Source organism: Nicotiana tomentosiformis, chromosome 2 (genome assembly GCF_000390325.3).
Source record: "Nicotiana tomentosiformis chromosome 2, ASM39032v3, whole genome shotgun sequence".
NCBI lineage: Eukaryota > Viridiplantae > Streptophyta > Magnoliopsida > Solanales > Solanaceae > Nicotiana > Nicotiana tomentosiformis.
Genome location: NC_090813.1, coordinates 155319973 through 155333555, shown reverse-complemented (window position 1 = coordinate 155333555; position 13583 = coordinate 155319973). Strand labels below are relative to the sequence as shown.

General features: G+C 38.2%; 2 protein-coding genes and 2 non-coding genes across 4 annotated transcripts; 2 read left to right on the top strand and 2 right to left on the bottom strand.

Annotated features, from left to right (window-relative positions):
- Positions 1-4638: 4638 nt before the first annotated feature.
- LOC117279089 (small nucleolar RNA R71) lies at positions 4639-4744 on the bottom strand. Its single transcript, XR_004509482.1, has one exon. It is a non-coding gene; the product is annotated as a small nucleolar RNA R71 (small nucleolar RNA).
- A 177-nt stretch (positions 4745-4921) lies between these two features.
- LOC104105683 (uncharacterized) lies at positions 4922-6330 on the top strand. The gene is made up of 2 exons (XM_070194416.1): positions 4922-5096; positions 5609-6330. The coding sequence occupies exons 1-2, from the start codon at positions 4922-4924 to the stop codon at positions 6328-6330; spliced, it is 897 nt and encodes a 298-aa protein (XP_070050517.1).
- A 1614-nt stretch (positions 6331-7944) lies between these two features.
- Positions 7945-9880, top strand: LOC104105681 (uncharacterized). The gene is made up of 2 exons (XM_009614049.1): positions 7945-8084; positions 8950-9880. The coding sequence occupies exons 1-2, from the start codon at positions 7945-7947 to the stop codon at positions 9878-9880; spliced, it is 1071 nt and encodes a 356-aa protein (XP_009612344.1).
- Positions 8327-8433, bottom strand: LOC117279088 (small nucleolar RNA R71). The gene has a single exon (XR_004509481.1). It is a non-coding gene; the product is annotated as a small nucleolar RNA R71 (small nucleolar RNA).
- Positions 9881-13583: the final 3703 nt, after the last annotated feature.

The following is a 13583-nucleotide window of genomic DNA, read 5'->3' as shown; positions in this document are numbered from 1 at the left end:
GTCAGTACGAAATAATGTACCGAGTATTTAAGGTAATAAAATAACTGAAAGCTGAAACTGAACTGATAATATGATAACTGAAATTAACTGGGAGTCAAAGATGGTCTGGAGGTATACTTACCTGCTGATACTGACTCAACTCTCTCAATATATTAAGTAAAATAAATGTCCGGCCCTATAAGGCTCGGTACGTGTAAATGCTCGGCCGTAGTAGGCTCGCTCATAGGCGCTCGGCCATACTGGACTCTGTATCTCGGCCATCCTGGGCTCGCTCATAGGCGCTCGGCCACAGTAGGCTCGGTATATGCAACTTACCATCTGATCAGAGGTTGCCCAATAGGGGCCTGCCCACCGATTATAGCTCGATGGTGGTGAAAATAGTGTAATACTGTGTATATATATATATATATATATATATATATATATATAGTGTAATACTGCATATATATATAGACCCTCTGCTCTCTTGACTGAATAAAGACAAAACTAAACTGAATATAAAGTCCCGATAAGGAATAATATTGTAACTTATGAGACTAGAATAATGTGAATAAATTCATGAATACGAACTTCTCTTTATGTCTCATTATTAACACATGTAGCTACGAGATCATGCCAAAATGAAGGAAGGGCTTAGCCTTAACATACCTTATCACAATCTTTCCAATCACCAAGTTGAACTCACCTCTTTGCACCTTAATCTACAAGAATGATAATAATACTATCATTAAGTTACGAAAGGTACAACTATCGCACAACGAACGACAAACTTATTTTGTATTAAAACGGGCAGCATCTCCCCTATAATCCTTACTTCCTCCAAATTCAAGATAACACCAACAATACAAGAACAGAACAATAACAACATATATACATCATTTTCCAGCCCTATATACACCATCAAATACTACAAAACAGCCCAATACACCCCAATCTCTTCGCACACAAAACGACCACCGTAGTAGTGTCAAACGATCCAAACCTGTTATGACGAATGACTAGCCAACCACCCTACATTTATATGGTGTTTATAAACCCCCTTCCTCCTCCAAAACTCCACAAAATAGTAGTAAAACACGCAGCCCAACAGCAACACAAAACAGTCCACAAAACAGTCCGCTACAAGTGAATAACTCGAACTCACAGCTTCCGATCACCGTCCCGTGAGTTCTTACAAGTATAGAACGACTTACCATGAATTTACAGAAGAAAAATTGGATGAAAGAGAGCATTAAACTCACCTTATTTGTTGGATAACTCAGCTCTTATCTTGGTTCTTTAAACTCTAGGTTTTACCTCCAATTAGAACTTGAAAGGGAGAGAAAATCAATTAGGGTTTGTGGGAAATTTTTGGGAGGATTCTTTGCAGATCTTATATCTGGTCATTATGCTCTATTTTAAGTCTAATATATGAAGAAAATAGGCCCTTAAAAGTCCTCTTTGGACGACCCGAAATGGCCCATTTTTGGGCTTTCATTTAAGCAAGTAGGTGACACACCTACTTGTCACCTAGCAGCTTGCGCAGTATCGCAAAAATGCACATATCTCTCTACTCCGATGTCGTATTGACAAATGGTTTAATGCGTTGGAAAATAGACTCATAGATCTTTAATTTGATGGGTGGAACACCCCATAACTCTAAGTATATTGGGAGAAAATTGCAGTTACATTTGACCCAAAGTTTCAGTAAAACTTATGAATGTAACTTGTGATGACTTTCATCGACTTTTGTTCCACAACTCGCTTGACTTCAAAACATAACACACGGATGTCATACGACTAATATAAATCATAACATAATCTCCTTATCATGTTAATCACCCTAGTCTCACCCCAAAGGTACATGTTATAACATTTCCAACTTGTCGACTTTCGACGAAACATTGTTTTATTTAATTGCTTTAGCTTCTGAACTGTCTAACCCTCTTTGTACTTGTTGTTCATGATCTTCAATATTTGTAACCTCAGAGGTAACATGATTAACTTACTTTATATACTTTTAAATATTATCTCATTTTTGGTCCTACATTAGTTTGCTTACGACGCATTTTTACGTACGAAAATATAGGGTGTAACAATGTATATATGAGGTGACAAGCGTATATACATGTGACATGCGTATTCATGCTCGGGGTAGATTCTAGCTTACTCTATGTCTTATTTGGTTGTGTTTTTTACTTGGTTCCATGTATTGTTAAATTAATCAACTTCGTGAGTACTATAAACCATGGTAGAGAAATGTTGAGGCTATTGGTACCTTATATTGATCATGATGAGCAAATCTTGATACTTATGCCATATTTGCCTTGAAGATAGATACACGTAGGTTATGAACACACATCAGGACTTGTTCTTGTAATATAACTTGATTAGAATGTGTACACTCTGTGATACATATATGATCCTTTGTATGACTACTTGAACTTGGTTGCTATACTTGATTTAACATTAGTCATGCTTTATTCGAACTTTTGTTGTTATCATGTCCTTGTGTGCTTTATTGATGAGTTATGAGGATGTACCTCGTGATGATAAATTGTTATCTTGCATTTTGTGATGATTGTGCCACATGTGGGCATGTTGTGCGGATTGATTGTACGTGCGTATGCGGCAATATAAGGGAGGCATTTCATTTGTGATATGCAAGCGGCAAGATCAGGGTGGCTAGATGCGCATGTGGTGACATAAGGGAGTGATATTCGGCTAAAAATGTATATTTTTAGTGCATTGCTTACCTTACATTTTAGTACTTTAATGATTAATTGTGTGACCTTTGAGCTTAATAAAGTTGTTTTTAAGTGGAGGATCATTGGAATACATAAAGTATAAAAGTTGCACAAAAAGATGTTGAAGACTCATGAAAAGAGTACGAGAATAAAAAAATCGGAGCAAGGCAAGGGTACCTCGCTTCGCTTGGTCTAAGGCGAGCTCAACCTCGCCCCAGACCTCGCCTCGCCTGGCTTGAGGTGCGCTCAACCATGCTACAGACCAGGCCTCGTGAGCTCTAAAGCCTGGTCTCCCAGTCCGCGAATAAATTATTTTCTACTCAATTTCGCACTTGGAGACTCCTAACCTAGCTTATAAATACCGCCTAAACATGATTATTAAAGAGGTTGGTCAATTTTGAAGGAGGCAAAGGCATAGAAACACAAATGGAGCACGAAATTCATTGATTTTTACATCTTTCATCTAGTCTTCGTAGCTTCTATGTATAAAAACAATACTTTGATTATTATTATGAATATGAGTGGCTAAAAACCTCATTATTCTAGGGTTATGGGTTGTTATTGACTTTGTTCTTTGACGATTGATGATATTGCTTGATTCTATCATATTAATTTGATTATTCAATCTTGTGCTCAATTATTTTATTGCATAGCTAATAGTAGAATACTATCTACGAATTTATAGTTGAACAAGAAAGTGGGAAATATAGATTGCATATAAGATTGAATAAAGTAAGTTCTTGAATCCAGGCATCAGAGAATAGATTTGCGATTAGGATAGACATATTCTAGTTGCCTTACTTGGTTATTATTGCAGACGCTGCACATTCGTTCTAGCTAATTCTGATTCTATAGACAAATAGTGTTCGGTTGGCTTGAACAGGCGAGCGAGGCGTCGAAAAAACTTCGATCAGTTTAGATCTTGTTAATCAACAAATTAGATAGATTAAGTAGTTGAATCAACCGGAAGAATACAATAGGAGAGGAATTAATCCCATAACCCTGGAATATCCCCCATCATATTGAATTCACTCCTACGTGTTTATTTGCTCTACTTGTGATCTTATTCTCTTATTTGCTTATTAGTTTTGCAGTAATTTAGTAAGTAAAAACTACAATCATCTTCCTCAAAATATCTTGAACAAATAGCTTGTAACTAGTTTAGTTTTGGCAGTAGTTGATCATAAATCCTCGTGGGAACGATACTCTTTTATCACTTTATTACTTGTCAACTACGTATACTTGCATGTGCATTTGGACCCAACAAGTTTTTGGCACAGCTGTCAGGGATTAGAAAGTAGCTACTTTTCTGAAATAGGCTTTTATTTGTTTTTCTTCGAGAATTAATTTTTTTACTGTTTTTGATTCTACAAGTGTTCACATTGAATACTAAGAAGAAGTAACGGTTTGAACAATCTTCCTCCCCATGTTCCTGAAACCTTAAAGACTCTTTCACAAGTTAAGGAGGGAGGCGGAAGCAAGAGCAAAAACTATAGAGTTGGGCATTGTAGTCCAACCACAGTCAATCGAGATGGCAGAGAATGATGGAAGACCAGTGATTGAGGCCACAAGGCCTAGTCTCGCGAACATAACTCGGGCTATCGTGAAGCATGGCATAACTAAGAACTTCGAGCTGAAACAGCACGTGGTGCAGTTGATTCAATCCACAGGGTAATTTGTGGATTTTTCAAATGAAGATACGCAAAGGCACATACAGAATGTTTTGGAGATCACGAATACATACAACTATCCTAACGTCTCCAAGGACTATGTCAGACTGACTTTATTTCCGTTTTCTCTGTCGGGGGAAGCAAATGAGTGGTTGAACAAAGAGCCAGCAAACTCAATCTGCACATGGGATGATCTAGCATGGAAATTCCTCATCAAATCCTCCCCCACAAAGAAAATAAAGTCACTGAGAAGCCAAATTCTAGGGTTTCAACAAAAGGATGGCGAGACTCTACATCAAGCTTGAGAGAGATATAAAAACTACTTAGAGATTGCCCGCATCACTGTCAAACTAATTAAGTTTTGGATCATACTTTTGTGGATGGTTTGGACGAGACCTCTAAATTTAATCTAGACTCAGCTTGTGGAGGTAGTTTCATGCAAAAGCCATATAGTGAAACTCAAACCCTACTAAACAACATCACTGGAATGATCATAACTGGCAAGGTGAAGGTGAACCAAGAAGAATGATAAGACAGAAAGCAGCAGGTACATTCGAGTTTGATGAGATGTCAGCCATGCAAGCAGAAATTGCTAAACTGACCAACCAAATAGCTAAGATAGCAGTGGGTCAAGGGCATCAAATGCATCAGGTTCAAAGGATGGCCATATGTTGTGAAATTTATGGAGAAGGTCACACGAGTAATTAATGTCTGGTAATTCCAGAATCAATTTATTATGTGGGCCAGCAGAGTAAAGGTTGAATGAACCAATATGCACAATATGGGAACACTTATAATCCCAACTGGAGGATTAACCCAAACTTCTCATGGGGTCAATCAAAGTCAAAATTAAAACTAATACATACCCCAAGGAAACTTCTACCAAACCCAGACACCACCACAGCAAGCAGAAGAGAGCACAAATGACTGGTTAAAAAAGTTATTACTTGACAACCAACAGCTTGGAACCGACAATCAACAACTTCGGCTTTACAATTAATATCTCAGGACTGATTTGAGAAATTTGGAGAGGCAATTCGAGAAAGTAGCCTCCAATCAGAATGTTAAACCTGCTAGAGTGTTCCCAAGTGACACTGAGAAGAATCCTATAGAACACATGCAAGTAATTAATCTAACTAAGAAGTGGGAGAGAGTTGGAGGAGCCTCCTTCTCAAAAGTCTGTATCTGAAAGATAATTGGTGCCTAATCCAGTAAAAGAAGCCGAAAAGAAGGATGATAAACAAAGGCAAGAGATAAATGCAAGGTTGCCACCACCTTTTCCACAAAGACTACAGAAACAGAAAGATGAAGCAAAGTATAGAAAGTTCATAGATATTTTGAGCCACGTACATGTGAATCTACCTTTGGTGGAAGTGTTGCAAGAAGTGCCCAAATATGCAAAGTATCTTAGAGATATTGTGGCTAACATGAGAAGAAATGCCAAGTTTGAAAGAGTTGCACTTACGGAGTGCAGTGCTAGAGTGCAAAGTAAGCTCCCGCCAAAGTTGAAGGATCTTAGATATTTTACAATTCCATTGGCCAATGAGAAACATGATATTGGTAGAGCCTTATGTGATTTAGGGGCAAGTGTTAATTTGATGCCTTTATCTATTTTCAAGCAGCTCGAATTGGGAGTGCCTAGGCCTACAACGATCACTTTACAGCTAGCGGATAGGTCGTTGGCAGTGCTAGAGGGGATTATTGAATATGTTCTCGTACGAGTGGGGAAGTCCATCTTTCCCGCAAACTTCATTATATTTGACTACATGGCAGATGAAGAAGTGCCTGTTATTTTAGGGGTACCATTCTTGGCTACTGGTGGAGAAACTATATACGTGAGGGAAGGAAAGATGAAGATGAGAGTACATGATGAGGAAGTCACTTTTAATGTGTACAAGGCGCTTAAACTTCCCAAGCATTATGAGGATTTATGAAATATCTCTGTGGTAGAATTGAAGTTGATAGAGCAAGCTCTTTATGTGGAGCCTAGTGGCATGGAAAAGAAAATCGAGTTAGAAGAAGGGGCGTTGCGAGTTGAATGTGTAAAGATAAAAGAGAAAAGGGTCAGAGAGAAAAGAGGAGTTCCTCCTAGAGCGTGTAAGAATACAAAACTCCAGAAAAATAGGAGGAAACAAAAGCGTCTGTGAGCATGTCGTTTATGTCGTGCTGCAATATTAAATCAGGTGCTTCATGGGAGGCAACCCATGGTGATGTTGTAAATGTCATGCCATGACGTTAACTAAGGTGTTTGTTGGAGGCAACCCAATTCGTAGATTATTTTATTTAATTTGATTTTTATTTTTGCTTTTGGGTACTAATAGGTTGATTTTTAGTGTTTGAATAGGTACAAGAGTGAGATCGGAAGGTCAAAACGCATAAAGGAGTCAAAAGCAGAATGAAAAATCACATGTACACACCCCATACCATGCCTAGCGAGGTATGGACCTCGCGTTACACCTAGTGGCGCTTGCCTAGGTGCGAGCTCCAGCTCGCGAGACACCTCGCGCTGCCCAGCTCACCATCTTTCCCCACACCTAGCTTCGATAGGACAGTCACGCGGGCAACCTCACGTCCTAGCTCGCGGTGCCCAGGTAAGTCTTCTCTTCTCTCTTCTTTTATTTTTATCTCACCCCTTCCCACACAAGCACACACACCCTCATGAACCCCATAGGAATGTGATTGTTGATTACATGAGTGCGTACACTCAAATTCCAAATCGATTTGGGAGGGTGAGGTAATCCCTCACCCGCACAAGATCTTACACAACTAGTGCGCGCCAAGTGTTTATCAAAATGCCTCAAATGCAATATTTGTCCCAATTGGAGCCCGAGTCTCCGGGGTGATACACTAGTGGTTTGTGAGCCTGAATAACATAAGATTTTAAGTGTGGGATGGCTCAACGGAGTCGGGTATATGGTTAAAAGTATGGTGATTACGTTGTGCTTACATGCAAACTAGTTGATTGGATGATGCTACGTGCTTAAATTATGCAATAGGAGAGGCATTAATCCCATAACCTTGGAATATCCCCATCATATTGAATTCACTCCTACGTGTTTATTAGCTCTACTTGCGATCTTACTCTCTTATTTGCTTATTAGTTTCGTAGTAATTTAGAAAGTTAAAACCACAATCATCTTCCTCAAAATATATTGAACAAATAACTTGTAACTAGTTTAGTTTAGGCAGTAGTTGATCATAAATCCTCGTGGAAACAATACTTTTTTATCACTTTATTACTTGTCAACTATGTATACTTGCATGTGCATTTGGACCCAATAAATATTTGGCGCCGCTGTCAGGGATTTAAAAAGTAGCTACTTTTCTGAAATAGGCTTTAATTTGTTTTTCTTCGAGATTTAATTTATTTTACTGTTTCTGACTCTACAAGTGTTCATATTGAATACTAAGAAGAAGTAACGGTTTGAACAATCTTCCTCCCCATGTTCCTGAAACCTTAAAGTCTCTTTCACAAGTTAAGTAGGGAGGTGGAAGCAAGAGCAATAGCTATAGAGTTAGGCATTGTAGTCCAACCACAGCCAATCGAGATGGCAGAGAATGATGATAGACCAGTGATTGAGGCCACAAGGCCTAGTCTCGCGAACATGACTCCGGCTATCGTGAAGCCTGGCATAAGTAGGCATTTCGAGATGAAACAGCACATGGTGCAGTTGATTCAATCCACAGGGTAATTTTTGAGTTTATCAAATGAATATCTGCAAAGGCACATATAGAATTTTTTGGAGATCACAAATACATACAAACTATCCTAACATCTCCAAGGACTATGTCAAACTGACTTTATTTCCCTTTCCTCTGTCGGGGAAAGCAAAGGAGTGGTTGAACAAAGAGCTAGCAAACTCAATCTGCACATGGGATGTTCTAGCATGGAAATTCCTCATCAAATTCTCTCCCACAAAGAAAAAAAAGTCACTGAGAAGCCAAATTCTGGGGTTTCAACAAAAGGATGGCGAGACTCTACATCAAGCTTGGGATAGATATAAAAAACTACTTAGAGATTGCCCGCATCACTGTTAAACTGATGAAGTTTTGGATCATACTTTTGTGGATGGTTTGGACGAGACCTCTAAATTGAATCTAGACTCAGCTTGTGGAGGTAGTTTCATGCAAAAGCCATATAGTGAAATTCAAACCCTACTAAACAACATCACTGGAATGATCATAACTGGCAAGGTGAAGGTGAACCAAGAAGAATGATAAGACAAAAGGCAGTAGCTACACTCGAGTTTGATGAGATGTCAGTCATGCAAGCAGAAATTTCTAAACAGACCAACCAAGTGGCTAAGATAGCAGTGGGTCAAGGGCATCAAATGCAGCAGGTTCAGAGGATGGCCATATGTTGTGAAATTTTTGGAGAATGTCACACGAGTAACCAATGTCTAGTGAATCCAGAATCAATTTATTTTGTGGGCCAGCAAAGTAAAGGTTGAATGAATCAAAATGCGCAATATAGGAACACTTATAATCCCAACTGGAGCAATCACCCAGACTTCTCATGGGGTCAATCAAAGTCAAAATTAAAATTAATACAGACCCCAAGGAAACTTCAACCAAACCCAGACACCACCACAGCAAGCAGAAGAGAGCACAAATAACTGGTTGAAAAAGTTATTATTTGACAACCAACAGCTTGGAACCAACAATCAACAACTACGGCTTGACAATCAACAAGTCAGGACTGATTTAAAAAATTTGGAGAGGCAATTCGAGCAAGTAGCCTTCAATCAGAATGTTAAACCTACTATTGGTACGTATAGAAGCAAGTATAGAAAGTTCTTAGATATTTTGAGCCAGGTACGTGTGAATCTGCCTTTGGTGGAAATGTTGCAAGAAGTGCCCAAATATGCAAAGTATCTTAGAGATATTGTGGCTAATAAGAGAAGGCATGTCAAGTTTGAAAGAGTTGCACTTACCGAGTGCAGTGCTAGAGTGCAAAGTAAGCTCCCGTCAAAGTTGAAGGATCCTGGATGTTTTACAATTCCATTGGCCAATGGGAAACATGATATTGGTAGAACCTTATGTGATTTAGGGGAAAGTGTTAATTTGATGCCTTTATCTATTTTCAAGCAGCTCGAATTGGGAGTGCCTAGGCCTATAACGATCACTTTACAGCTAGTGGATAGGTCATTGGCAATGCTAGAGTGGATTATTGAATATGTGCTCGTACGAGTGGGGAAGTCCATCTTTCCCGCAAACTTTATTATATTTGACTACATGGCAGATGAAGAAGTGCCTGTTATTTTAGGGTTACCATTCTTGGCTATTGGTGGAGCAATTATATACGTGAGGGAAGAAAAGATGAAGATGAGAGTACATGATGAGGAAGTCACTTTTAATGTGTACAAGGCCCTTAAACTTCCCAAGCATTATGAGGATTTATTCAATATCTCTGTGTTAGAATCGAAGTATATAAAGCAAGGTCTTTATGTGGAGCTTAGTGGCATGGAAAAAAAATCGAGTTAGAAGATGTGGTGTTGCGAGTTGAATGTGTAAAGGTAAAAGAGAAAAGGGTCAGAGAGGAAAGAGGAGATCCTCCTAGAGCATGTAAGAAGGCAAAACTCCATGAAAAGAGGAGGAAATAAAAGTATCCAGCTTGAGCATGTCGTTCATGTCGTGCCACGACATTAAATCAGGTACTTCATGGGAGGCAACCCATGGTGATGTTGTAAATATCATGCCATGACGTTAACTAAATGTCATGCCATGACATTAACTAAGGCACTTGTTGGAGGCAACCCAATTCGTAGATTATTTTATTTAATGTGAGTTTTTATTTTTGCTTTTGGGTACTAACCGGTTGATTTTCAGTATTTGAATAGGTACATGAGCGAGATCGGAAGGTCAAAACGCATAAAGGGATCGAAAACAGAATGAAAAATCACATGTGCATGCCCCACACCATGCCTAGCGAGGTATGGACCTCACGTTACACCTAGTGGCGCTTGCCCAGGCGCGAGCTCCAGCTCGCGAGACACCTCACGCCGCCCAGCTCACCACCTTGCCCCACATTTGGCGTCTCTAGGACAATCACGCGGGCAGCCTCACGTCCTAGCTCGCGGCTCCCAGGTAAGTCTTCTCTTCTCTCTTATTTTACTTTTATCTCACCCCTTCCCGCACAAGCAGACACACCCTCATAAACCCCATAGAAATGTGATTGTTGATTACATGGGTGGGTACACTCAAATTCCAAATCGATTTTGGAGGGTGAGGCAATCTCTCACTCACATAAGAGCTTACACAACTAGTGTGCGCCAAGTGTTTATAAAAATGCCTCAAATGCAATATTTGTCCCAATTGGAGCCCGAGTCTCCGGGGTGATATGCTAGTGGTTTGTGAGCCTGAATAACATAAGATTTTAAGTGTAGGGTGGCTCACTGGAGCCGAGTATATTGTTAAAAGTATGGTGATTACGTTATGCTTACATGCAAACTAGTTGATTGGATGATGCTAACGTGCTTAAATTGTGCAAGGTGAAGTCTGAGTAAACTTGATTTGATGGAAGGGCCATGTGCTAAAATTTTAAGTGTGGAATCGTTACGATGAAGAGGAGTTACCAGAGAATTTTCTTACCACCCTTTTGAATATTTATTGCATTTATATGCACTGAGGACATTTTATACTTTAAGTGTGGGGTGGGGGATCCTCTTTGGTATGTAAATAGTAGATTAATTGTTAGTTTTTTTGTTTTTTTAGTTTAGTATATTCTAGATTAGCGTATTCTTTTCTATTTTAGTATAGCTTAATGAAAGGAAAAAAGCAAATATATGGAAAATCAAAAAGAATTGATGCAAAATTTGGACTTTTCCCGAAGATTGACCTCCTAGGCAGCTTTCTTGAGGGATTTAAGTCTAACAAAATAAAATTTAAAAAAATAGAAAAATCCAAAAACATGTCTTTTAGTTTCCTTTAGGTAGTAATAATTCCACGTGTTTTTTATTTGTACCTCGGTTCATTTCCATGGGATGTAGGTTGAATCGGGTAGTAGTTTTTTCAATTTTTAGAATAGATTAGAATTTAGGGAATAAATGAAGGAAGAAAGATTAGATTTCTAGGTCCCTTTTGACTTGTTTGATTGTAGCATATTTAGGCTTTGGCATATGTAGTATCTTCCCTATGTGTTAAAAATTGCTCATGATGCCTTGAGTATTTGGATAGAATGTCTTGTGATGCCTATGTCTCATTTACTTGACTGTTATTCACTTTGTGCTTAATGTTTAATAACTCGTGGCTCCGTGGATACTTGCATTAGTTTGAGAGTTGGAATGAGACCGTCCTTATGAGTCATGTGCCTTATGTGGTGAGGTTTTTATATAGTCCAAGTCATTGTATTTAAGTCTAGAACATGTACGGCGTGTAAGTTGAAACAAAGTTTTAGGTGTTGCTCGGTTTGAAAATAATTTTAGGCTTTTTTTGATCTTTTTGTGCTTTAATGCTTATCATAAATAAAATGTATCCCTAGTTAACCCTTTTGAGCCTGTAGACCTTTTATTTGGCACCCACATCACAAGCCTATACCCTTTTGTTCTTAATTGATATTATGTTGATCCTTTTACATCTTAAAGCATTTTAATTGTAAAATGAGCGCTAAAAGAAGTAAGGAGAGAATTTGGGGGGCTTTTGAGTGGAACCAGTGAAAGGAAGAAAGGTGCGCTTATTTTGTAAATGAATACACCACTATCGGAAATTGCAAAAGAAAAAAAAATAGTTGAATAATAAAAGAAAAATCTTAAAGAAAAGAATGTAGATAAGCAAATTGACATCTTATCTTGCTAGTAAGTATGAATTAAAGTAGTGCTTAATGGAAGAGGGAACATTATTAGGGATAATTTTGGTTGCGAAATTGAAGTTGGGATTGAAGAATTTGCGCTTAAAGTTAATTATATTATGTGTTAAAATGCTTAGGAGAGTGAACCAGTACTCCTAAATATATCCTACCCATCCCTTAGCCCACATTACAACCAAGAAAAAGTCCTAATTATTTTTAATCCGAGTGAACCTACATTAGTAGAGATTTACATTAAGGGCAAGCCTATGGTACCAATTGCATGCATGTGACTTCTTTTGTGAGAGCGAGCGATTTTATTTGATATATGTGAGTCCTTAAAATATATTTGAGCAGTTGATTCAAATATGTGGATTCAACTTAATCTCTTGTTCTTGTTGTGAGGGCACGTGATTTCGCGAAGGATAAGCGACATTATTAGATTTCTCTATGATGTTAAGTGTTCAAGCCATGAGTGCATTGTCATATTGAGTAGGTTTTTGAGACTAGGATTATTATGAGCATGTTATCTTTGTTGTGAATATTTCTTTTGAGGAATGTCATAAGTAAAAGGGGAAGTGTAAGTAATTGCGTATGCTCTAGCTTAGTTTTTGCTATCAACCATGATTATTGGTGTAGTGTGCCTCAATTGTGTGAAAATAAAGTGCTCAAAGATAATGCAAATTATTAGTTGACTTGAGGATTAGCAACGTTTAAGTGTTGGGTAGTGATATTCGGCTGTAAATGTATATTTTTAATGCATTTCTTATCTTAAATTTTAGTGCTTTAATGATTAATAGTGCAACGTTTGAGCTTAATTAAATTATTTTTATGTGTAGGATTATTGAAAAACATAAAATAATGAAAGTTGTTCAAAAAGGTGTTGAAGACACAAGAAAAGAGCACGAAAAGAAGAAAATCGGAGCAAGACAAGGGTACCTTACCCCAGACCTCGCCCCGCCTAGTCTAAGGCGCGCTCAACCTCGCCCCAGACCTCGCCTCACATGGCTTGAGGAGCGCTCAACCATGCTACAGACCAGGCCTCACGAGCTTTAAATCCCGATCCCTCAGTATGTGAATAAATTATTTTTTACTCAGTTTTAGACTTTGAGACTCTTGTCCTTGCCTATAAATATCCCCTAAATGTTATTATTAAAGAGGTTGGTCAATTTTGAAGGCACCAAAGGCATAGAAACACAAACAGAGCAAGGAATTTATCGATTCTTCTATCTTTCATCTAGTATTCATAGCTTCTATATTTAAAATTAATATTTTGATTATTGGTTTGAACATGAGTGGCTAAGAACCCCATTATTCTATGGTTATGGGTTGTTATTAACTATTGTTGTTTGACGGTTGATGATATTTCTTGATTCTATCATATTAATATGTTTATTCAATCTT